This window comes from Mustelus asterias, chromosome 8 (assembly GCF_964213995.1).
Source record: "Mustelus asterias chromosome 8, sMusAst1.hap1.1, whole genome shotgun sequence".
Classification (NCBI taxonomy): Eukaryota; Metazoa; Chordata; class Chondrichthyes; order Carcharhiniformes; family Triakidae; genus Mustelus; species Mustelus asterias.
Window position 1 is genome coordinate 99,890,726 of NC_135808.1, and position 24,372 is coordinate 99,915,097.

The 24,372-nt window shown below is 42.8% G+C and overlaps 2 protein-coding genes across 2 annotated transcripts in view; one reads left to right on the forward strand and one right to left on the reverse strand.

Annotated features, from left to right (window-relative positions):
* Positions 1-2,353: 2,353 nt before the first annotated feature.
* Positions 2,354-11,243, reverse strand: tmem53 (transmembrane protein 53). Its single transcript, XM_078218585.1, has 3 exons — positions 11,163-11,243; positions 9,398-9,489; positions 2,354-5,320 (listed from the first exon to the last, which is right to left on the reverse strand). Exons 1-3 carry the CDS (start codon positions 11,218-11,220, stop codon positions 4,628-4,630), a joined length of 843 nt encoding a protein of 280 aa, XP_078074711.1. The 5' UTR covers positions 11,221-11,243; the 3' UTR covers positions 2,354-4,627.
* Positions 11,244-11,449: 206 nt separating this feature from the next.
* Positions 11,450-24,372, forward strand: part of armh1 (armadillo like helical domain containing 1) — a 42,318-nt gene continuing 29,395 nt past the window's right edge. Inside the window, exons 1-2 of the mRNA XM_078218588.1 lie at positions 11,450-11,505; positions 18,172-18,407. Of these exons, the coding sequence (XP_078074714.1) occupies positions 18,202-18,407 (206 nt within the window). The 5' untranslated portion in view covers positions 11,450-11,505; positions 18,172-18,201. The remainder of the gene's footprint in view (positions 11,506-18,171; positions 18,408-24,372) is intronic.

Consider the following 24,372-nt stretch of genomic DNA (forward strand, 5'->3'; position numbering starts at 1 on the left):
CATGCTGCCAGACCTCCCAAGTTTTGCCAGTATTATTCTGTTTTTGTTACAGTTTCTGTTGATGCAGACCGAATGATCAGGTGAGAACGCAACGACTCGGCTATAAAGGAGGCCATGTGGCAGGAGCGTGGGCAGAGCACAAGTGTTGAAAATCTACTAACAAAGCTGAAAGAAAATTACATCACAGGGACAGGCCCTTCGGCCCTCCAAGCCTATACTGACTATGCTGCCCGTCTGAACTAAAACCTTCTACCCTTCAAAAACAAATTTAAAAAGTGTGTTGTTACTCCTTTTCATCCTCCTCCTCCTGTGGTGGAGATTGTAGGTGGCTCACTAAAAGCTTGCACTCACAGCACCAGCCATGGAGGATCGGTCCCGAAGGGCACCCCCACATGTACTCAGACCATTGGTGTTCTCGACCCCGCCTGGCCCTCACTCACTGTTAAAGAGCTTGATGATGTCAGTGAACCACTAAGTTAATAAATAAACTAGTCTTTGTTGAAAGTCCTTGCTATCAGTGATTCAGGAACCCATTACATTTAGTTACAGTATCGTGCATGACGATAGGCCAATCTTAATTTGCATAACTGATTGCAAATACTGCATATGAAGTCATTGTTGGAGGGATGAATGGAGGCATTGGCTTTGTGTCACACTTGCTTTGCCAGAAGGCACTTGACTGTGTTCTCCTCAAATGTCAAAATCACTCGATGACTGCGATTGTTTATTTTCCCATGTATCAAGGTCCAGTTTGCAAGTTCTGAGATTGGTGTTCAGATTGCCTTTGTATCAAAGTTTGGGATGTCCTGTGGTGTGGGTCCCCATACTCATCATACTGCCTTTGGTGTGTGGGAATCCTCCATGCAAAGCACATGACCAATCCAGCAAAACTGACGTGCATGCTCTTGAGGCCAGGTATGCAACACTGCAAGAACCTCGGTGTTGGGAGTTTTGTTCTGCCACCTGAAGTTACAAATAGATCTCAGACAGCAAAGTTGGAATGCATTTCGTTGCTTTATGTGATGCTGGGCATGTTTTTTTAACCAAGTGGGGCACCCATGAAGAAGTGATGTAAGAACGACTGCCTGGTCAACTAAGATCTTTGTTCTGAGGCAAACCCTATGCTTTTCCTAAAGTCTGAGTGAGTCTGCCAAACACTGTGCTTGTTTTTAGCAGGCATTGGTTCATTGTGTCATCCTGCCCAGTGTTACTGGAGAGGAGGCTACCAAGATAGCAAAACTTCTGTACTGATTGAGGGGGCGTGTTCTGGATAGTGACTATGGAGTCTTTGAGTATGAGGCTGTACCAGCTAAAGACAAGATAGAAACATAGAAAGTTTACAGCACAGAGGGAGACTGCTTGGCCCATGTCTGCGTTGGCTGGAAATCAAGCCACCCAGCCTAACCCCACGTCATGCAGGTGCATTTAAAGTGCATATCCAGACATTTTTTAAATGAGTTGAGCATTTCTGCCTCCATTACCCTTTCAGGAAGTGAGTTCCAGACCCCCAGTACTCTCTCCCCTCCAACATTTCTACCAATCATTTAAATCTATGCCCCTTAGTCACTAACCATCCCGCTAAAGTAAATAGGCCCTTTACGTCCATTTTATCCAGGTCCATCATGAGGCTGGGGCTGAGTGATCAACAAGCAGCTGAATATCATCCAATGTGCTACGAGAACACAATTGCTGGGAACAAGTGTTCACTTTGCTGTTCAGTAACATTTATGGAAAACTTGAAACTTTGCAAGTTGGTCAGGGAACCCTTCTACAGGATGACCTGTGGCAAATGCTGCACCGAGATAGACAAGGACGGCCTCTTCACATAGGAGGCTGCTCCAGGCAGCTTTAGTAAGCCTATAATGAGCTGGGTTGGCTATCTGCTGCATGTGGCTAGGTAGCTCCGCTGCCTGCAACCTCCTATTACACTGCTGCAAAATGGCTCCGGGATGGGATGGAGTGAGGGAATTGCATGCTTATTGGTAGTGCTAATTTTAGCACCTGTCTGCCTCTGCTGCTGGCCTCAGTGGAGGCCAGTACTCAAGCCCAAAAGTACTAAAGCTGTGTGATTAGTTGTCCTTTGTCGTCAATCACAAAGACCTGCTCTTTACAAACATACTCCAAGTAGAATATTTTGAAATTTACCTCAGATTTTTTTTAAATTTGAGCAACAACTGTTAAAACTGACTGACTGGCACGAGTGTACCTGAGAAATTAGGTACACTGCACAATCCAAGTTCAGCCCATAGGATCAAAGTTCTGGACAAAAATATCAAATACAATTCTGTACCATTGTAAGAGGCAATGCTTGTAAAGTAAAAGTGTGAACTAAAAGTCCAAAGACAATTCTGTTGATACAATGTTTTAAATTTATTTTGTTTGCATCATTATTTTGGACAGGAACAATTTCAGTTACTGACGAATAAAATGAAGAAAGTTACCAGTTCTGGGAAGTCTGTGAGAACATGATGGTAGCCAGCTTGGATCATCAGAGTGACAAGTTCCTATTGTAAAAATTCATCATCAATCTGGAAGAGTGAAGAAAGGCAGCGACAAAAAGAAGGATAAAGCAACGAAGAAATAAAGGATTCATGTACTCCAAATCAAAAGAAAAGCTGATCAAATTCAACTACGCCATGTCACAGTAAGTTTAAAAGATTGGGAGATTTCTTGCTGCATTATCGGAATACTGTGCCACAAGATTAAGAACGGTGTGGATTTATTCCTGGAATGACAGGATGACAGACACTGATTGAAGCTTGAGCCAAATTTGTGACATGTGGCATGCAGCAGATCAGAATGTTGACAGGTCATAAGTGACTACTGTTAAATGTGCAAATCCTGATTAAAATTGGAAATATGCAAGAGGCCAGAACTGGAGGATGTCGAACAAAAGCAAATAAGACAGTTAAGAAAAACAATAAATCATGCTTCAATGCCTGAAGTTGACATCAATATCATTGCAAAATAAGCTTAGAAATCCACTACATAAAGAACCACAAACTTTGCAAACATAAAAGCTGCAGACATCAGAACTACATTTTTTATTCATTCACTGGAGGTGGGTGTTGCTGGCAAGGCTAGATTTTTGTCCATCCCTAATTGCCCTTGAACTGAATGGCTGGTTAAGCTATTTCAGAGGGCAGTTAGGTATCAACTGCATTGCTGTGGGTATGGGGGTCACATGTAGGCCAGACTAGATAAGATGAGGAACCAAAATGAAGATACAGTACAAGACCACGGTATAGGCCAGAGATGCTGCTGGACAAAAACTTGCAGAGGCAGAACAGCAATAACTTGCATGTATATAGAGTCATTAACATAAGGCAAAATATCCCAAGGCTTCACAGGAGTATTGTCAAATAAAATTAGACACGGAGCAGAGATATTAGTATAGGTCACTAAAAGAAGAAACAAAGAGGTAGGTTTTAAGGAGCATCATAAAGGAGAAGAGAAGGGTAGAAGGACTTGGGAGGTGGGGGTTGGGAATTCAGCCCAAGCAGTTAAAGCAATGGCCACCAAAAGTAATGGTTAAAATAGGGGATAGACAAGTGGTCAGAATTAGAAGAGCAGAGATTTCAGAGGATTGTAGGGCTTGGGCTGGTTACAGACACAGGGATTTGAATTGAATATATGAGAAATTATTTAGTTCTTTACACCCCCATATCAAATTATATACCACATCTGCAGTGTGTACTATCTACAGAATGCTGCACAGCAAATTGCTAAGGCTTCTTTGGCAATACATCCCAATTCCACAACTTCCAGGCAAGGTTTGCAGGTACATGGGATCATCATCACCTTCAAATCACACCTTTCTGGCTTTGGATAAATATTTTCTTGGTTTCATTATCTCCGCGTCAAAACTCTAGAACTCCCTACCTTACAGCATTGCGGGAGCAGCTACGTCATACAGTCTGTAGCATTCAAGGCGGCCAACCAACACCTTCCCAGATCAATTAGAGATGGGCAGTAAATTCTGGCCTTGCCAGTTATGTTCACATCCTGAAAATTAACTAAATATACTCCCAATTCCTGTAAATCATTAAGAAAAATATTGCACTGCTAAAACTAAAATTTTTATGCAAATTAAATACTGTAAGAATTCATTTTCATTATACAAATAAAAAGTTAGCGATTGATTGATCGCACATTATCAGAACAAAACTACATCAAACATACTATGGCTGTTGGATCTGACATTATACAACTAGTGCTACTTTCCAAAATATTTGTGCAAAATCTCTAAATAGAAGTGCAAAAATCTTTGCAATGATTATGGACATGCCCTGTCTGGGAGACATGGAATTTTTAAAAATATAAGGCCCTCCTAATTCTGCCACCCGGTTCTGAAAGTGCTAATGTGTTGGATGACATCAACCCTCTTGAGATTTCATCAAAGTAGCTATTGTCCATACGAGCCGAGACAACCAATACTAGCAGGTTATTCAACCATGAAGGGTAGCATAGCTAAGTTAATGATATTGTCACCCAAAATTCATGTGTACTTTCCAGCAAGTCATTAAATAATAACTAAGAGTAGGAATACTGGCTGATTTCCTCCCTGCCCCACACCTAGCCAAGGGGCTGAGGTATTGTTGCATCGGACTTCGAATTAATTATTGCATTAAATTTTCTTTTTGTCAAATAATCTGGACAAAGGTGTTTTCTGAACACATTCTTTGAGGAAACGGATACACTTGGTGGAATACTCATCAGGATATTCTCTAAAATGGTTTACATGTTGTGATGTGTTAAAATCCACAGATTGTACGTGGATATCTAACTGTTTTCTAATTTTGATCATTGCCTCTACTTCCTTGTAAGAAATTATTTTATCTGCTTTTGAATACAAGTAAAGTTGAGGCCACCTCGATGGGTTCACCTTCAAAGCATCATAGCATGACAAGGAGACAAACTGTGTCACTGGATAAAGCACAACCTTAAGAACTGCAATCAAAACAAAAGCAGGAATAGCAATGCATTTCACAAAAACATTGGTTGAAGAACCCAAGACAGCAGACAGTGCACGAATACCACCCTGGAGGTTCCTGTTTCCAGGTGCACTATCAAAAATGGTTCCTATTACATTTAACTTGGTGAAATAAGTTTCAGTTTTGTTACACTGGAGCTCAACAATGTGGCGGTATAGCATGCATCCACCATTACTGAAAACGTGGAACATGATTGGATGGTCTTCTATGCCAATGTCAAACAGAAGATCTAAGAGTTTTCTTGCAGTGTAATGGAGATTTTTGCTGAAGATTCCAGAGAAAAATATCTGCCGCCATGGAGCAGTGTATCTGAGAACTATACAACCCTGAAACAAGAAAAGTAAATAGTTTTAATACAATATACAAAAGACATTCATCCCTATCGCAAAGGAAAAAGAGAGTGGTGAATTTTGCGATGACTGAAGATTTTCAATATCCCCATGATAGAGTGGAAATTAAATTTGCCATTTTGAAAATCTCAGTGGCTGCAACCAGAGTCATGGCATGAGGGAGTTTAATTTGCTAAACAGCCAACTGTCCTTATTGTGACCCACCACTACTGAGAAATTCAATGCCAACAAAAACAGAAAATGCTGGAAAATCTCAGCAGATGCTGTCAGACCTGCTGAGATTTTCCAGCATTCTCTGTTTTTGTTTCAGATTCTAGCAGTAATTTGCTTTTATGTTGCTTTCATTTGAGAAATTTGACGTCTCGTTATAAATGGTCCATCAAATTATCATACTTACTATTATGGGAACAATTCTGCTCATGTTCACCAAGAATGAAGTATCTTCTAAGAATAATTACTGGCAAATTCTTGGGGGAGAAAGGGACTGAGGGCATGGCCTTACAATTTACTGGGAGAGTGGACAAGAGAGACAGACTCTGTACTGCAGACTGCAATATGCATGTCTGGAGTTGGAGGCCAAGATGCAGCAGGTCAGTTTCTACATGAGAATTTGTTTTTCGAAAGAAAGGTAATGCTAGAAAAAAACCCAAAAACAAATGAAGGGAATAAAACATGTGGTTTATTACTTTTTCATGAATAGAACTGTGATGAAGGAAGAAATGGTTTATGTAATTGACAGCCTGTAAACTCACTTGTTGTTTGCAAAACAAAAAAGCTTAGTTAAACTGCAGCAGGCTGTGCCTCACTATGTTTCTCTGTCTGCTTACTAAAAGATTGGAAAAATGCTGGCGAAGGCCCAGGTGAAAGACATGCACCAATAACTTTGGAATTTCTGCCCATCTTCCACTAAAGGTATGACACCCAATCAAGAGGACCCACAAGGAAATTCAAAAAATTGTGTACAGTTTGGATATCAAAGATGTCCTAATTGTTATGCCCCTTGGTAACTATTGTATAATTAGATATTGAGCAGAGCAGACATAATCCATAAGGCAAGGATGATTGAATCACTTATGAAAGTGGCCGCTATCATTGTCCCTGAAGGAATATCGAAGGTAAACCCCTATTTGGTAACATTAACCCAATGTTACCAAATTTTGTGTAACATCACTGAAAATGTAATAATATTCAGAAAATATTCATGAATCAGAATAATACAAGACATATAGTGGAAAGAGTTATCTATAGAGATATACAGATAGAACGTTTTTTTAAAACAAGAACCATATCAGTAGATAATACACATACATAAACAATAGGTTATGCATCAGGATACACAAATCAACCAGAATTCTTAGAGAGCAAACTAGAGTGCTGAACTTGCATAATTTTATTTGGTCAATGTCTTTATTTAAGCTGGATTCTCAGAGGTTATTTGATGAAGTTCAGTATGACCACTTTAAGAATAAATAAATAATATGAATGCAGCTTACAGTAAATTAGTCAGGCATGAGTAATCTGTCTATGTCTGTGTATTGTTGAAAATTTAGATATGGTCTACTTATTATCTAACTAACCAGTAGTGGTGTTACCCGGTAAAATCACCAAGATTTCAGCACAGACCAGACATCAGAGCCTATGCCAATACTGTAAATTCACAGAATGAGTTAATTAAATCTGTCAGGCTTCCTTTTGTGGAGCTAGTGTTGAACCACTGATGTTTTGCATCTGTATTCTGATAGCAGGTTAAATAATGTAATATTACGGTAATTTGGTAAAATCCACGTGAAGCAAAGGGGAAAAGTTTTCTACTTATGCCCAAGTCATGACTTTCTCAATTTTGATCATACCAACATGTAAAGATGCACTTCCACAGATTTCATTCGTGAACACCAAAGGTATTTATTAATAAGAATTTTACAATAGTTTCATGGCTGTAGCTAGCTCCAAACATTTCTGTCTAGGAGCCTTTCTCACCATGGGGTGATTCCACACACTGAGTCCCGATTGGTCACCCAAGCCAGATGACAATTACTATGCCGTGTTGACCTTAAAGGGACAATCACTACATAACGTGTCTTGAATTTTATCTGTCTGTGCATTTTAGTTACAGCACCATTACTTCTACCTTCTTAAGAGTCCTTCATAACGAAACATTAACTTTGTTTCTCTCTCCACAGGTACAGCCAGACCGGCTGAGCTTTTCCAGCATTTTGTATTTATTTCAGAATTTTAGCCTCTGTAATATTTTGCTTCTATTTATTACTCATATTTCTTTCTTGCCAACCTTCATGCGAATGCAGTAGCTCGGGAGTAACCTCGCCACTGCCTTCCAATCCCACTCACTAGACCCATAACTATCCCATTGTACTGTCAGCGGAACAACCATTGCCTCTCTGTGTTTGCCAACAAGCTTTGCACATTCCTGGTTGGAGCCCATCTGGAGTATTGTGAACAGTCTGGGAAATATACACTTAGCTGGAGGGCGTGCAACGTAGATATACAGAATGAAATTTGGATTCCAAGGATCAAATTATGAGGAGATTACGTAAATTAGGGTAGTATTCCCTAGTTTTGGGGTTATTTGATCAAAGTTTTCAAGTTCTTAAAATGATCAATTAAGGTAGGTAAACTATTCCACTGGCACCATTGTTGTGAATCTCCATTAATGGAATACCACTAAAATTCCAGGGAAGGAATAATATTGAAAGTGGCAAAATTCTAATCCTATTTTAAGTATGGTGACACATTGGTTAGCACTGCTGTCTCATAGCACCAGGGATCTGGGTTCGATTCCCGACTTGGGTCACTGTCTGTGAGGAGTCTGCACATTCTCCCCATGTGTTTCTTCAGGGTGCTCTGGTTTCCTCCCACAGTCCGAAAGACATGCTGGTTAGGTGCATTGGCTATGCTAAATTCTCTTAGTGTACCCGAAGAGGCGCCGGAGTAGCGACTCAGATTTTCACAGTAACTTCACTGCAGTGTTAATATAAGCCTACTTGTGATGCTAATTAATAAATAAATAAAGTAGCCCAATTGTAATTTAGTGATTGAACCATTCAACCCTCCACCCCCACCCCCCGCCACTGCTAAAACAAGCAACACAAGTTAAAATGCCAGGAATGTGGCAAGAGAAAATATTTTTATCTGGAATGCACTGCTTGAAAAGTTTATGGAAATAGATTTAATAATAACTTTTGAAAGGGAATTGGATAAGCAATTGAAGAGGAAAATTTTGCAGGGCTGTAGGGAAACAGTGGTGGAGTGGAACTAATTGGATAGCTCATTCAGAAAGCTGGAACAGGCACAAAGAGTTGAATGTCCTTCTGTACTGTACCATTTTATAATTATAAGTACATTCTTACTATAATCTAATTTGCCCTTAGTTATATCAAGTAATTGTAGATCAGCTGCAGAACACAGTTACATAGAAAGATCTGTGGTGGACATGTCTATTGGTAGAAATGGACAAAAGGTTTCACTGCATGCTTTGCATCTTTAGCACAAGCCAATAGTTGAACAAAAAAACAAGATGCTGAAAATCTGGAATAAAGCCAAATAGTATTGAAACATTTAGCAAATCAGGCAGGATTGTAGAGAATGAAACATTCAAATTCCTATGAGAAATCAGGCTGTGTCAAATATATGCCCTTCCCGAACAATTACAACCAACAAACTATTAAAGGCTGTTTAGTTGCTTAATTATTATCCTTTCATTTCTAGTATTCAAGTTAAGGCATTTGCATCAGAACTGGAAAATGATCAGTGACCCGAAATGTTGCCTTATATTTTAACCCACCACAAATCCTGCTTGATCCGCCAAGTGTTCCTAGAATGTTTTGTTTTTATGCCAACTGTTCAGTTCATTGTTGGAAAGTAAAATAATCAGCCTCTCTTACCTTTGGATACTGAATATCTTTTATAGCTTTTGAAATTTACAGACAACTTGAAATGTGTTAATTGGATCATGATAACCACAATTAAATATGGAGCAATATTTTTATATGTTCTAAAATAGATACATGAAAAGAAGCCATTTTCCTCAACACCAACCTGATTTTTGTAGATATTGCTATATTTTGCTAAATGTTTGTCTTGGGAGCCACTCCAACCCAACAGAATTATCACAGGGTCTTCTTTAAAGCCTAAAATACATTAAAAAAATTATGCATGTACAGTTGAATGGTACATGCTTGTACACTGTCCCCATCAAACACTCCCAGGATGGATACAGCACGGGGTTAGATACAGAGTAAATCTCCCTCTACACAGTCCCCCATCAAACACTTCCAGGACGGGTACAGCACGGGGTTAGATACAGAATTAAGCTCCCTCTGCAAGAGATCAAAATCTGGATTAAACGCACGGAAGACACTTGGGCATCATACTTCCTGATAGCAGCCTAGTTCGCAGAATTCTTTACAGTTTGATTTGATTTATTATTGTCACATATATTAGTGTACAGTGAAAAGTATTGTGCATTAAATAAATGCATTATTCCCAAGGATGTGTGGGTTAGGTTGATTGGCTATGCTAAATTACCCCTTAGTGTCAGGGGGACTAGCAAGGTAAATACGTGGAGTTACAGGGATAGGGTCTGGGTGAGATGGTTATCGGTGGAGGCTCCATGGGCCAAATGGCCTCTTTCTGCAGTCAGGATTATAAAATTATTCAATAAGTAAATAATGTTTTGTTCACATCTTAGAACTGCTGCCTAAACAGGGCCTCAAACTATCCCCAGGCTTGAAAGACACCATTTGAAGCGAGCACCTGTAATGCAAAGATAACTGACAAAGAACAAAGAAAATTACAGCACAGCTCTCCAAACCTGCATTGACCATGCTGCCTGACTGAATTAAAACGCCCTACCCTTCCGGGGACCATATCCCTCTAGTCATGTATTTGTCAAGACACCCTTTAAAAGTCACTACCATATCCGCTTCCACTACCTCCCCTAACAACAAGTTCCAGGCACCCACCACCCTGTGTAAAAAATCTGGCTCATACATCTCCTTTAAACCTTGCCCCTCGCACCTTAAACCTATGTCCCCTAGTAATTGACACTTCTACCCTGGGAAAAAGCTTCTTACCACCCACTCTGGCCATACCTCTCAATCTTGTAGACTTCTATCAGGTCACCCCTCAACCTCCATCATTCCAGTGAGAACAAACCAAGTTTCTCCAACCTCGCCTCATAGCTAATACCCTCCATACCGGGCAATATCCTGGTAAACCTTTTCTGTACCTTCTCCAATGCCTCCAAATCCTTCTGGTAGTGTGTCAACCAGAATTGAACACTATATTCCAAGTGCAACCTAACTAAGGTTCTATAAAGCTGCAACTTGACGTGCCAATTTTTAAACTCAATGCCCCGGCCGATGAAGGCAAGCATGCCTTATGCCTTCTTGACTACCTTTTCCACCTGCGTTGCCACTTTCAGTGACCTGTGTACCTGTACACCCAGATCCCTTTGCCTATCAATACTCTTAAGGGTTCTGTCATTTACTGTATATTTTCTATCTGTATTAGACCTTCCAAAATGCATTACCTCACATTTGTCTGGAGAGGGGGAACACCGCATAATAAATAATTTAAAAAAATAAATTACTGCGGATGCTGGAATCTGAAACCAAAAGAGAAAATGCTGGAAAATCTCAGCGGGTCCGGCAGCAGCTGTAAGGCGAGAAAAGAGCTGATGCTTCGAGTCCAGGTGAGCCTTCTGTCGAAGCTGTCAAAGGGTTATCTGGACTCGAAACATCAGCTCCTTTCTCGCCTTACAGCTGCTGGGGGGGGGGGGGACACCACAAGCGGCCTTTACCTGACTCGCTGAGCGGTTCGGGAAACACCACAGTGTATTCCAGCTCCCTGTCGCCCATCTTCCACTCGCCGCCTTGACTCGCCCCTTAACGGCCGGAAGCGGCCAATCCGGAAACGCCGCCCGCGAGGCCTCCGTTTCCGTAGCAACGGAGCCAAACAGGACGTCCCACTCGACCCCGCCCCCTTTCCCTGTCCGCTGGGTTTTGATTGGTCGGTTCAGGGCAGCGTGTCCCTATTCTCACGCAGCCATTGGCTGTGGCCAATGTCAATCATCTCGCGGTTTCGCTTGGTCTCGGCACGTGCGACGTTGCGCTTCTCTTCAACATGGAAACGTCACTGGTTCGGTAAAATACAACCTTTATTTATTTTTCAAAAAGAAAACCTGAATCAGCCAAACGTGTCGAAACGGCATGAGAACTTTCGGGCCATCGTGTACCGAGCCAGCCGATTAAAACCTTGTCCTTTTTGTCTTCAGCTCTGAAGAAGGGTCATTCAGATTTGAAATGTCATCTCTCTTCTCTCACAGATGCTGTCAGACCTGCTGAGATGTTCCAGCATTTTATGTTTTTTTGTAGCCGATGAAGCTATCCAGCTTCATCCCACTTTCCAGCTGCACGTCCAAGTGTTTATAAAATGCACTGCGGGTTTTTGCCACTACCTGCCTGTGGGCAGTGAATTTGAGAGGCAAAAAATAAAGCGATCGACTCAGACCAGGAGATGGTGCGAGCTGATTGTTTATTGATTTTTCAATTGATAAAATTACAGCACCAAAGAATAGTCTCAGCACAAAAGAGGGCAGTTCACCCAATGGTATCCTTGCAGACTCAGACAAGAGCAGCTCACTTAGTCCCAGTCGCCTGTTTGCCTCCAGAGCCCAGTAACTTTTGTCTATTCAGATAATTGTCCAGTTGTCTTTTGAAACTGGCCATGATTGAGTCTGCCTCCACCACACACTCAGGCAGTGCATTCCAGAACCTAGCCAATTGTTGCGTATAAACCTTTTTCCTCATGTAAACATTGCTTCTTTTGCCAATCGCCTTAAATTGGTGTCCTCTGGTTTCGAACCGTCTGCCAACAGGAACAGTTTTTCCCTGTCCACTCTGTCCCAAACCGTCTTGATTTTGAACACTGCAATTTAATCTTGGCTTAATCTTTTCTTCTCCTAGGAGACTAGCTTCTTCAATGTATTTGAAGTTCCTCATCCCTGGAACCATTCTCGTGGATCTTCTCTGCACCCTTGAATACCTTCACATTCTTTTTAAGGTGTCCAGAACTGGGCACTCCCACAACATTCCAGTTCTGGCTGAATCAATGTTTTATTCAGATTAATAATAACACCCTTGCCTTTGTATGCTTTGCCCTATTTATAAAGAGCATAAGACATTGGAGCAGAATTAGGCCACTCGGTCCATCGAGTCTGTTACACCATTCAATCATGGCTGATATTTTTCTCATCCCCATTCTCCTGCCTTTTCCCCATATCCCCTGATCCCCTTATTAATCAAGAACCTATCTATCTCTGTCTTGAAGACACTCAATGACCCGGCCTCCACAGCCTTCTGCGGCAAACAGTTCCACAGATTCACCACTCTCTGGCTGAAGAAATTCCCCCTCATCTCTGATTTAAAGGATCGTCCCTTTAATCTGAGGTTGTGCCCTCTAGTTCTAGTTTTTCCTACTAGTGGAAACATCTTCTCCACATCCACTCTAGCCAGGCCTCGCAGTATCCTGCAAGTTTCAATATCCTTCTAAACTCGACACAGAATCCTCAACCATTCCTCACACAACAAGCTCTTCATTCCAGGGATCATTCTTGTGAACCTCCTCTGGACCCTTTCCCAGGCCTGCACATTCTTCCTTAGATACGGGGCCCAAAGCTGCTCACAATACTCCAAATGGGGTCTGACCAGAGCCTTGTACAGCCTCAGAAGTACATCCCTGCTCTTGTATTCTAGATGAATGGGTGGCACGGTGGCACAGTGGTTAGTACTGCTGCCTCACAGCTCCAGGGACCCGGGTTTGATTCCCGGCTTGGGAATCGAACTGTCTGTGTGGAGTTTGCATGTTCTCCCCATGTCTGCATGGGTTTCCTCTGGGTGCTCCGGTTCCTCCCACAGTATGAAAGATATGCTGGTTAGGTGCATTGACCCGAACAGGCGCCGGATTGTGGCGACTAGGGGAATTTCACAGTAACTTCATTGCAGTGTTAATGTAAGCCTTACTTGTGACGAATAAATAAACTTTAACTTTAGCCCTCTTGACATGAATGCTAACATTGTGTTTGCCTTCCTAACTGCCGACTGAACTTGCACGTTAACCTTAAGAGAATCTTGAACAAGGACTCCCAAGTCCCTTTGTGCTTCTGATTTCCTAAGCATTTCCCCATTTAGAATATACCAGGATATGCTTTATTATATACCAGGATATGCTTTATTAACTGCTCACTTTCTCAACCTGCCTTACCACCTTCAATAATTTGTACACGTAAACACCCAGGTCCCTCTGCTCCTGCACCTCTTTAGAATTATACCCTTTATTTTATATTGCTTTTTCTTGTTCTTCTGACAAAAATAAATCACTTCTAAATTTCATCTGCCACTTGTTCGCCCATCCCTGCAGCCATTCCATTTCCTCTTGAAGTTTATCACTATGCTCCTAATACTTTGAAGTTTTATGTCACCCGGCATCTTTGAAGTTGTACACCCAATTCCAGATCATTAATACATAACAACTGGTGCGTTCTCCATGGCGACGCCATTACCAGTCAAAGTTCACTTGCCAACCAATGACCATTCTCTTCTCATACGGTATTAATTGTTGTTTTCCCCTTATTCTCATATTCCTAGGTGGCACAGTGGTTAGCAATGCTGCCTCACAGCATCAGGGACCTGGGTTCAGTTCTCAGCTTAGGTCACTGTGTGGAGTCTGCACATTCTCCCCGTGCATGCACTTCCTCCAGGTGCTCTGGTTTCCTCCCACAGTCCAAAAACTTGCCGTTTAGGTGTATTAGTCATGTTAAATTCTCCCTCAGTGTACCTGAACAGGCGCTGGAGTGTGGCAACTAGGGGATTTTCACAGTAACTTCATTGCAGTGTTAATGTAAGCCTGCTGTGACACTAATAAATAAACTTTTAAAAAAACTTCATAAACTTGCAAAGTGTCCTGCTGAGTACAAGAAAAAAAGCTTCAATATATCTCTTTTTTCAGCAATACTCAAGTTTTGTACAATTAAATGTCTATTAAAATATATCAGGAAAAGCAGGGGGTGGTATCACTGACCTCAGGGGAATTGCACTGTATACCAATCCAAAAAACAACCATATGCTACTATTCTCTGTTTCCTGTTACTCAGCTAATTTTTTATCCATGCTGCCACTGTCCCTTTTATTCCATGGGTGCTGACAAGCCTGTTATATGGCAGTTTATCAAATGCCTTTTGGAGTCCATATTCATCATAACAACCACATCATCCTCATCAGCTGTCTCTGTTACCTCTTACCTCATCAAAAAACTCAATCAACAGCTTTTCTTAATCAAAAGTAGAAAATGCTGGAAAATCTCAGCAGGTATGACAACATTTGTGGAGAGAGAATAGAGCCAACATTTCGAGTTTGGATGACCCTTTGTCAGAGCCATATTATTGTTTCTAAAAGCATTCCCACCATCGAGGTTAAACTGGCTGGCTTGTAGTTACTGGGTTTATCCTTTCTTAAGTAAAGGTGCCTTGCAACATTTGTAATTCTCCAATCCACTGGTACTACCCTTTTACCTAAGGAGGACTGAAGGATTATGGCAAGTGCCACTGCATTATCCCCATTACGTCTCTTAGTATCCTTGGATGCACCTCATCCTGTCCTTGTGACTTGTCAACTTTAGGTATGCTTAATGTCATGAAGTTTAAGCAAAATAGCAAGAAGTATATCATTTGAAATGATATCTGAATACATTGACAATGGCCATTTTACAAATATGTATATTCAGGATGAGAGACAGAATCATAACCATAAACATGTTTAATTATGTACTCATGAGCCTGTCCTGGCATAATTTATGGGATCAATTTTTTAAAATGGAGACATAATGAGGGAAAGACAAGAAACAAACAGGTGTGTTTGGGGTTGGGGGGTGGGGGGTGGGGGGGTGGTGGTGATTGAGTATGGAGTCAGAATCATAGAAATGTGTGGCACAGGAGGCCATTTGGCATAGCAGACGAGATTTTACGGCTGCACTCGTCCCGAAACCGTAAAATCCTATCCGAGGTCAACGGACCTTTCCATGGTCTGCCCCTCGCCTGCTCCGATTCCCGTGGCGGGCAGGGCAGTAAAATCCTGACCATCATGGCTGTCCTGGTTGAAAGGGAGTTATCCAGCCTAAACCCTTTTCCAGCTCTTTGTCCATAACCTCATTGGCTACCACATGTAAAGTGCAAAGCCAATGTTTCATAAAATGAAATGAAAGCTTTTAGAATTAGCACTTGTTTAGGTAATGGGTTCCAGATTCCCTTCTTCCTCTGAGTGGAATTATTTCCCCTCATGGGTAGTACCCATGGTCGGCTTATGATGAAAGTGAGGAGTGTGGGATAGAGGGAAAGTTGGCCGATTGTATAGGTAACTGGCTATCTGATCGAAGACAGAGGGTGGTGGTGGATGGAAAATTTTCGGATTGGAGGCAGGTTGCTTGTGGAGTGCCGCAGGGATCAGTGCTTGGTCCTCTGCTCTTTGTGATTTTTATTAATGACTTAGAGGAGGGGGCTGAAGGGTGGATCAGTAAATTTGCTGATGACACCAAAATTGGTGGAGTAGTGGATGAGGTGGAGGGCTGTTGTAGGCTGCAAAGAGACATAGATAGGATGCAAAGCTGGGCTGAAAAATGGCAAATGGAGTTTAACCCTGATAAATGTGAGGTGATTCATTTTGGTAGGACTAATTTAAATGTGGATTACAGGGTCAAAAGTAGGGTTCTGAAGACTGTGGAGGAACAGAGAGATCTTGGGGTTCATATCCACAGATCTCTAAAGGTTGCCACTCAAGTGGATAGAGCTGTGAAGAAGGCCTATAGTGTATTAGCTTTTATTAACAGGGGGTTGGAGTTTAAGAGCCGTGGGGTTATGCTGCAACTGTACAGGACCTTGGTGAGACCACATTTGGAATATTGTGTGCAGTTCTGGTCACCTCACTATAAGAAGGATGTGGAAGCGCTGGAAAGAGTGCAGAGGAGATTTACCAGGATGCTGCCTGGTTTGGAGGGTAGGTCTTATGAGGAAAGGTTGAGGGAGCTAGGGCTGTTCTCTCTGGAGCGGAGGCTGAGGGGAGACTTAATAGAGGTTTATAAAATGATGAAGGGGATAGATAGAGTGAACGTTCAAAGACTATTTCCTCGGGTGGATGGAGCTATTACAAGGGGGCATAACTATAGGGGTCGTGGTGGGAGATACAGGAAGGATATCAGAGGTAGGTTCTTTACGCAGAGAGTGGTTGGGGTGTGGAATGGACTGCCTGCAGTGATAGTGGAGTCAGACACTTTAGGAACATTTAAGCGGTTATTGGATAGGCACATGGAGCACACCAGGATGATAGGGAGTGGGATAGCTCGATCTTGGTTTCAGATAAAGTTCGGCACAACATCGTGGGCCGAAGGGCCTGTTCTGTGCTGTACTGTTCTATGTCCTATGTTCAATTCCTCTCTAATTTTCTGCATTTTTGGCAACAATGGCAACCCTAATTACCTTTCTCCTTATCTCCCTCTCCCTTGGCTGCTGCCGGCTGATGGCCTTGTGGTCTGTGTTATTGTGTGGCCATGGTCCTCTGGCGAATCCTGCCCTCCATTGTCCAAGGTTGCAAACATATTGGGTTTATAAGACCCATTACAAATCCAGAAAGTGAATTGTGTGAGGATGGCAGGCAAAGATACCAGCACCTTTTTTTTTCATGACCTTCATTCATACAGCAGTGCCTCTGAACAATGAGAATGTATGACCCTCCCATTGGCCAAACCCAGAATTCCTCCCATCCCTCAGAAGCCTCCTCTTACAATATTTGGATCCCCTTGGAGCTTAAACATTCCAAGCAGCCATGTCAATGACATGCAGAATGAGATGCTGCATCTGCAGCCCATCCGCTTCCATCCTTCCTCTGTCCCCCTTGAGCTTCCTCCCTTCACCCTTGATCCACCCACTACCACCCTGCTCCTTCCGGGAACCTCCAACCATCGCTCTTGACTCAGAATCAATGACCCTTGAGCTTCTGTCTCTCATTCTTGACCCCCCTCCCCCCACCCACCTGACCTACCTGTCATCATCCTGGAGCCTCCCTCCACCATCTTTGACTTGACCTTGGTATCCCTTACCAATCCCTCAGGGACCTTTGATCTGCCCTGTGGCTGAATCTTCCCTGCTTCAAGCTTGATATCCCTTCTCTGACCACTGACTTGCCATGTATGGTACAACTGCTTCCCTTTGACACACAGGACCAGACCTCTGCAATGACCCACCTTATGAGCAGAGCCTAGTTCTCTTCGGACACCTTCTTTCTTCCCACCTCACTCCCACACTTGCTTTATTGTACTGCTCTTTTAAGATCCGACAACCACCACCCCCGCTGCTGCTCCCTGACCATCCTGCTTCTCCCGCTTCCCTCCACTTGCCACTGAGTTGGATAAAGACAAAACCTTGGCTCTGATCCAAATAATGAAAAACCTCATCATGTCATCTCTAAGCTGTCAGGAGGCTGGAGACACAAGTTTCCTGTGTGCTGCTTACTTAATTTGGTGAATTTGGTGAAGTTCCCACTGAATGAGTATTCATGGTTTGCAAACACGCGGCAATAGGTTGCTGATGGCCGCTCCACCGCTATCCCACTGCCGACTGAGTTTCTCGAATTCAGCTCCCATCAAGAAACTGAAATTTCAGCTCCTGCCTAACGAAGACTCTCCGCCCGCCTCATCTCCTGCAGCTGCAGGCCCCATTAAATTCACCCTGTGTGTGAAGTGACACATTCACTTTTTTTCCTCAGCTGACAAGAGATTAATCAAAAATTCAGAAGATGACTTCATCAAAGGAAGAATTGGAAATTTCAAGACTTATGAATTTTCTCCAGGAGTGGGACAATGGAAACAAAGCTGTCCGACATCGTATATTGAATGACTTCATAAATACAAATAAAGGTAAAACTGGTCCAGAACTGGAATTACAGTTTGCTCAAGGGGCCAGTTTGTTTCTCACAAGACTGACAGCATGGCTCAGATTAACGTATCCTTTCCTTTATGACGGAATTTTAACAATTGCCTACTGTTAACTTGTTTGGGAATATTTCATTTTAAACTTTTAAATAACTCAATGAACATTTGTGGGATATGAGGAGGAAGCAATAGGCACCAATGCGCTGTTCTACAACTTTTGTACATCTTAAGAATCGTTAGTTTGATTTAACCATAGTCAGAGTTTTAACAACACCAGGTTAAAGTCCAACAGGTTTATTTGGTAGCAAACGCCATTAACTTTCGGAGCGCTCCGAAAGCTAATGGCATTTGCTACCAATTAAACCAGTTGGACTTTAACCTGGTGTTGTTAAACCTCTTACTGTGTTTACCCCAGTCCAAAGCCGGCATCTCCACAACATGTTAAGCATAGTCAACAGAGATCTGACATGAATTTATCAGACATAGCCAGCAAGGATACTGGAAGCACACCGCATAGTAACTTTCAAAACAATACTGGATATATACTTGAAAGGGAAAAAAATTGCTGTGGGGGAAGAGCAGAGTTGTGGGAGCCAGTGCAGATATGATGGATGGAATGAGTTCCATCTATGGTGTATTAGTCTATGATAAACAGAAATAGATGCTGAGCCAAATAGGAGGTAATAACCAAAATCTCAGTGAAAAAATGGTGTTTTAAGGAGATTATTAAAGGCATAAAGAGGTGGAGAGGCAGGGTTTAGGCAGGAATTCCCATGTATAAAATGTGGACAATTGGAGGAATGACTGCCAATGGTGGGGTGAAGGGAGGGAGATACACAAGAAATCTGAGTTGGAGGAATCAGACTTTTTGAAGGATAGTAGGGCTGGAGAAGATTGCAGAGATAGTCTGGGGTGAACCACAATGGAATTTGAGCATGAGGATGAACATTTTAAAGTTGAGGCTTTTGAGGACTAGGAGCCAATATATAGAAGTGAGCACAATGCACATGGTAACATAGCAATTTTGGGGGACACTAACTTTCATATAAATTGAGCAAGCCATATTTTCATTAATAATGTGGAAGGCAAGTTCATGGAATTAATTCAAGACGGTGTTCTAGATCAGTATGTCAGGGAACAAACTAAGGAACTAATTTAGCTCTAGTGTTATGCAAAGAGATGGGGTTCATTAACAACCTTGTGGTAAAGGAGCATTTGGGGAAGAGTGATCATAATGTGCTGTAATATATTGAGTTTGAGGTGAAATTAGGATTTATAATCTGAAAAACAAACAACCTAAGTACGAATCTGGGAGTATTTCAGATCCGACTTTTAGACCCATTCTCAGACCCTCCCATATGCACTCTGTCTGCAAAAATATCAGCGATTCCGAATCGCGCCGCACAAGCCCGTGGGTGGGGCTTAACACGCCTGAAACCCTGCAGCTCCGATTGGTGCCTCCAACTGCTCATGCGCAAAAAAAAATGATAGAATGCTGCTCCCCTGCCATATCCCTCCCGGGCCGGATAACGCTTCTCCCTGGCCCCCACAGACATTGCCCCACCTCCACAACATTACTGACCCCCTTACCCCCCACTACCCAGACCGATCGAGGGGCCCTCCCCCCCCCCCCCCCCCTTGATCTCAGGCAGAGTGGCAGCAGACCCTCCTTCCCATCCCACAGTGGACCCTTCCTTCCTCTCCACTGATCTCAGGTGGAGTGGCAGCGGACTCCCCTCCCTCCATTGATCTCAGGCAGTCTGGCAGCGGACTCCCCTTCCCCTCCACTGATCTCAGGCAGCGGGGCAGCGGATCCCGCCCCCCCACCTCCGCACCACCCATCTCAAGCAGAGAGCCGTTGGACGCTCGACACCTACCTCCTCACTAACTGGAGCGCCCAAATCGGACTTATATGGAACATATCTGTTTCGTGCCAATTCTGGATGGGTGAACGCGGTGATAAAGGGGGCAGTGCCGGTAAGGTTGGGCATGCAGCCTATTAGGTCAATTTAAATGGCGGCATGGTGGCACAATGGTTAGCATCGCTGCCTCACAGTGCCGGAGACCCGGGTTCGATTCCAGCCTCGGGTCACTATCTGCATGGAGTTTGCACATTCTCCCCATGTCTGCGTGTGTTTCCTCCGGGTGCTCCAGTTTCCTCCCACACTCCAAAAATGTGCGGGTTAGGTTGATTGGCCATGCTAAATTGACCCTAGTGTCAGGGGGATTAACAGGGTAAATACATGGGGTTACAGGTATAGGGCCTGGGTGGGATTGTGGTCGGTGCAGATTCAATGGGCCGAATGGGCTCCCTCTGCACTACTGGGATTCTATGAAATGCATGCAAATGCATTTAAATGGCTGTCGTGCCCATTTTGGGTGTGGTCCCGATCATGGCCACTTTCGGGCCTTGGTAAAGGGGGAACTGGCGCAGAGGCAGGCACGGATCGCACTACTCGCCTCATGCCCAACTTTACCAAGTTTTCATGCCCGAAAACGGGTGCAACGCGATGGTAAAATCGGACCCCTAGGATCTGTTTTCATCATAACAGATAAAGAAACATTCTGGACGTAGTAAAAAATCAAAGGTCAAGTGAAAATGAGAAATTTAAGGATATAGTATTTGTAAAAAAATAGCACTGGTGAAATTATTGGGACTAAAAGCTGACCAATACCTTGACCTGATGATTTATGCCCTAGTGTTTTAAAAGACATGACGCCTCTGATAGTTGTTGATTGGTTTTGATTCCTTAGATGCTGGAATAATCCCAGTAGATTGAAAGCCAGCAAATTCAAAAAAATTAGCGTCAGCTGCAGAGAAAATGGAAGAACCTATTATTAGGGGCTGAATTCTGCAGAATGTCCTTAGTTTTGCTCGTGACTGTCTTAATGGTGTGCCACTCTCAGAAACACCTTTAGTCAAAATCTTAGGGTCAACCCTGTGCACCATATAACCTATTTCAGTACTTCAAGTGACAGAAATAACTGCAACACCCTTGTATTTGTTTGTTGCCAGCTCCTGGATCCAGTCTTCATGTCCCTTTTTTTTCAGCTGCACCACACTTCTCCCTCCAGTAGAACCTGGTCATGTGGACTAGTTTTCACACTGGCTGGAGGTTACTTGACATGGGCCTGTTCACAGCCTGGTTCATTTAATCACTTGATTTAGAAGGTACAACTCTGCAGGAGCAGAAGGACCTCAACATATATGTGCGTAAGTCATTGAAAGTTGCAGGACAGGTTGAGAGAGGAGTTAATAAAGCTTACAATATCCTAGGCTTTATAAATAGGGGCAGTGAGTACAAGAGTAAGGAGGTTAGTTTGAACTTGTGTAGGACACTAGTCTGGCCTCATCTGGAGTGTTGCGTTTAGTTTTTGGTGCTGCACTTTTGGAAGGCATTGGAGAGAATCCAGAAAAGATTCATGGAAATAGTTCCAGGAATGAGGAACTTCAGATATGAAGATATATTGAAGAAGTTAGGATTGTTTTTCTTGGAGAAAAGAAAGTTGAGAGGAGATTTGACGGGTGTTCAAAATCATTAGGAGTCTGGATAGATAGATAAGGAGAAACTTTCCACTCACGAAAGGATCAAGAACGAGAGGGCACCCATTTAAAGTAATTTTCAAAAGAAGCCAAAGTGATACAAGAAAAAGCTTTTCACACACCGAGTGGTTAACATCTGGAATACCGTGGCAGAGAGTGGTGTTGGCAAGTTCGACCGAGGCATTCAAAAGGGAATTAGATTGTTATTTGAAGAGGAAGAATGAGCAGGGTTACGGAGAGAAAGCAGGGGGCAGCACTAATTGAATTGCAGATTCAGAGAGCTGGTGCTGACAGGATGAGCCGAATGGCCTCCTTGTGCACTGTAATCATTCCGTGACTCTGTAATAATTTTGTGGTTCTGTGCGGTTCCCCAAACTCATTGTTCCCCCCTTGAGAAATCATCTCCAGCTGCTGCCCAACAATTGCCATTGATCCCTGGGACAGGGACTGGTACAAGCACCCATCTCTGCTGCCTTTGACCAAACTCCAGCCACTCGCCCCACTGCATGTGCTCCGCCGCCTTCAGCCATGTGCTGACTCACAAACAAGGCAACAATATATTCCACAGCTTGAGAAGCAAGGGAGGTAGGAAATGGAGCAGTCTTAGGGATACAAGGGTCTTAGGAATAAATAATTAGTTTTGGAGGATGTACAGCAAAATGGTGGGATATGCAGCAGATTGGCATTTGGTATGGCAGATTTAGCTTTGTTCAGAGGACAGCTTGTGTCATTTAGTAGCAGTTATGGAATTCAGGTATTTTGGGGAGATGGGAGTACTGCAAAATGAAACATAGTGCTTGGTCGGATTGGAATTGGATAAAGGTTTTGATTTACTGTATGATTGCTGTAGTCTGGTTGTGGTGATGTGACAAGCAACAAATTGAATTGTTGTTTTGGCTGTAGTGGTAGGAGATCCAGTGATTGGAAGTAGTGGCTCCAAGATATGATAGCATCATTGAGTATTTTGGCAGCAGGTGTCTTTGAGCATTGCTGGGAGTGGGCAGCAGTTTGTTAATGGCTTTTAGGAATTGAATACAATGAAAGGGAATGCTGGATTTGGGGAGAATTCAGCTGATGATTGTTGGTGGTAGGGAGATTCTGTCAGTTTTTGGATTGAGAGGCTTTTGACCAGCACCAGAGGCTTCCACCACGGGGAGTTAGAAGTAACAAAAAGCAAAAAGGGGTGTCAAGGGGACAAAACAAGGAAACTAAAAACAAAAAGAGGGTCAAGATGGAAGGGAAAGTTCACAGTCTAAAGTGTTGAACTCAATGTTGAGTCTAGAAGGTTGTAATGTGCCTAATTGGAAGATGAGGTCTTGTTCCTCCAGTTTGCGCAAGAGCATTAAGGGGAATTGAAGCAATTTGCCCAGACCTTCAGTCTGTTATCACAAGAGCCGTGGTTGTCTCTCTTCACACTCTCACTTTCCCTCGAAGTCTGATAAAGCAAAAAAAAGTCTGTATTCCTCCTATGTGTATCATTCAATGCTTCTACTCTTGGAAAAAGCCAATAGTTACAGGGAATTCCTGAAGTAGAGTTGTGGCAGGAAGTGGATTAATTTAAGCAGCCCTGATTTCTGATAAGACGGGGGTGAGCCTGGGTGAGATGCTCTGTTGGAGAGTCAGTGCAGACTCGATGGGCTGAATGGCCACCTTCTGCACTGTAGGGATTCTATGCTTCTGTGCCTCTTTTATACTCAGACAATAAATGAGGGATAACAGAAAGAAAGAGGTATAGGGCGAGGCCACAAGAAAATAAGATTTATAGTTTCACCTGAGTCCAGAGTCCAGAATCAAAAGTCCATTGGTATATTGCTTCAGATATAAATTTGATAAGGTAACCATGCTGATGTAGACATCGGTGAAGCAGCATTTCACTTGCATCTTCTTTAATTTGGTCTGCTGAATTCATTGCTCCCAGTGCAGTCTCCACATTGGAGAGACTAAAAAACATTTGGGTGACCGTTTTACTGATCACCTTCACTCTGTCCTCAAGCATGACCCCAACTTTCTGGCCACTTGCCATGTCAACTCAGCATCTTGTTCTCATGCACACATGTCTGTTCTTAACCTGCTGCAAAGCTCTAGTGGTGCCCAGCCCAAACGGAAGGAACAAGACCTCATCTTCCAATTAGGCACATTACAGCCTTCTGGACTCAACATTGAGTTCAACACATTTAGACTGTGAACTTTCCCTTTCATCTTAACGCCCCTTTTTGCTTTTTGTTTCCTTAGTTTGTCCCAATGCAAACACCCTCTTCCCCCTGCCCCACCTCACAGGGCCATCTGTCACTTGTTTTTGAGTTTTGCTTCCACTGAGCACTGACCTTAGTTCACCTATTAACACATTCTGCTATCTTTCTTTTATGCCACTATTAGCATTCTTTAGTCCTTAATCATTAACACTCCCTTTGTCATGGTCCATGACATCTTTGTCAATCTCTCCTATTTATGATCTTCTATTCTGCTCCACCTCCTCTACAGCTTTCATTCA

What these genes read in the sequence shown, in the direction of transcription:
- tmem53 (XM_078218585.1), bottom strand. Translation starts at nt 11,220, where the DNA reads ATGGGCGACAGGGAGCTGGAATACACTGTGGTGTTTCCCGAACCGCTC. An exon ending in CGAACCGCTCAGCGAGTCAG is followed by an intron (nt 9,490 to 11,162) that starts GTAAAGGCCGCT and finishes AATGTATTTTAG; the next exon opens with GCTTTAAAGAAGACCCTGTG. An exon ending in GCAATATCTACAAAAATCAG is followed by an intron (nt 5,321 to 9,397) that starts GTTGGTGTTGAG and finishes TTCTTGTTTCAG; the next exon opens with GGTTGTATAGTTCTCAGATA.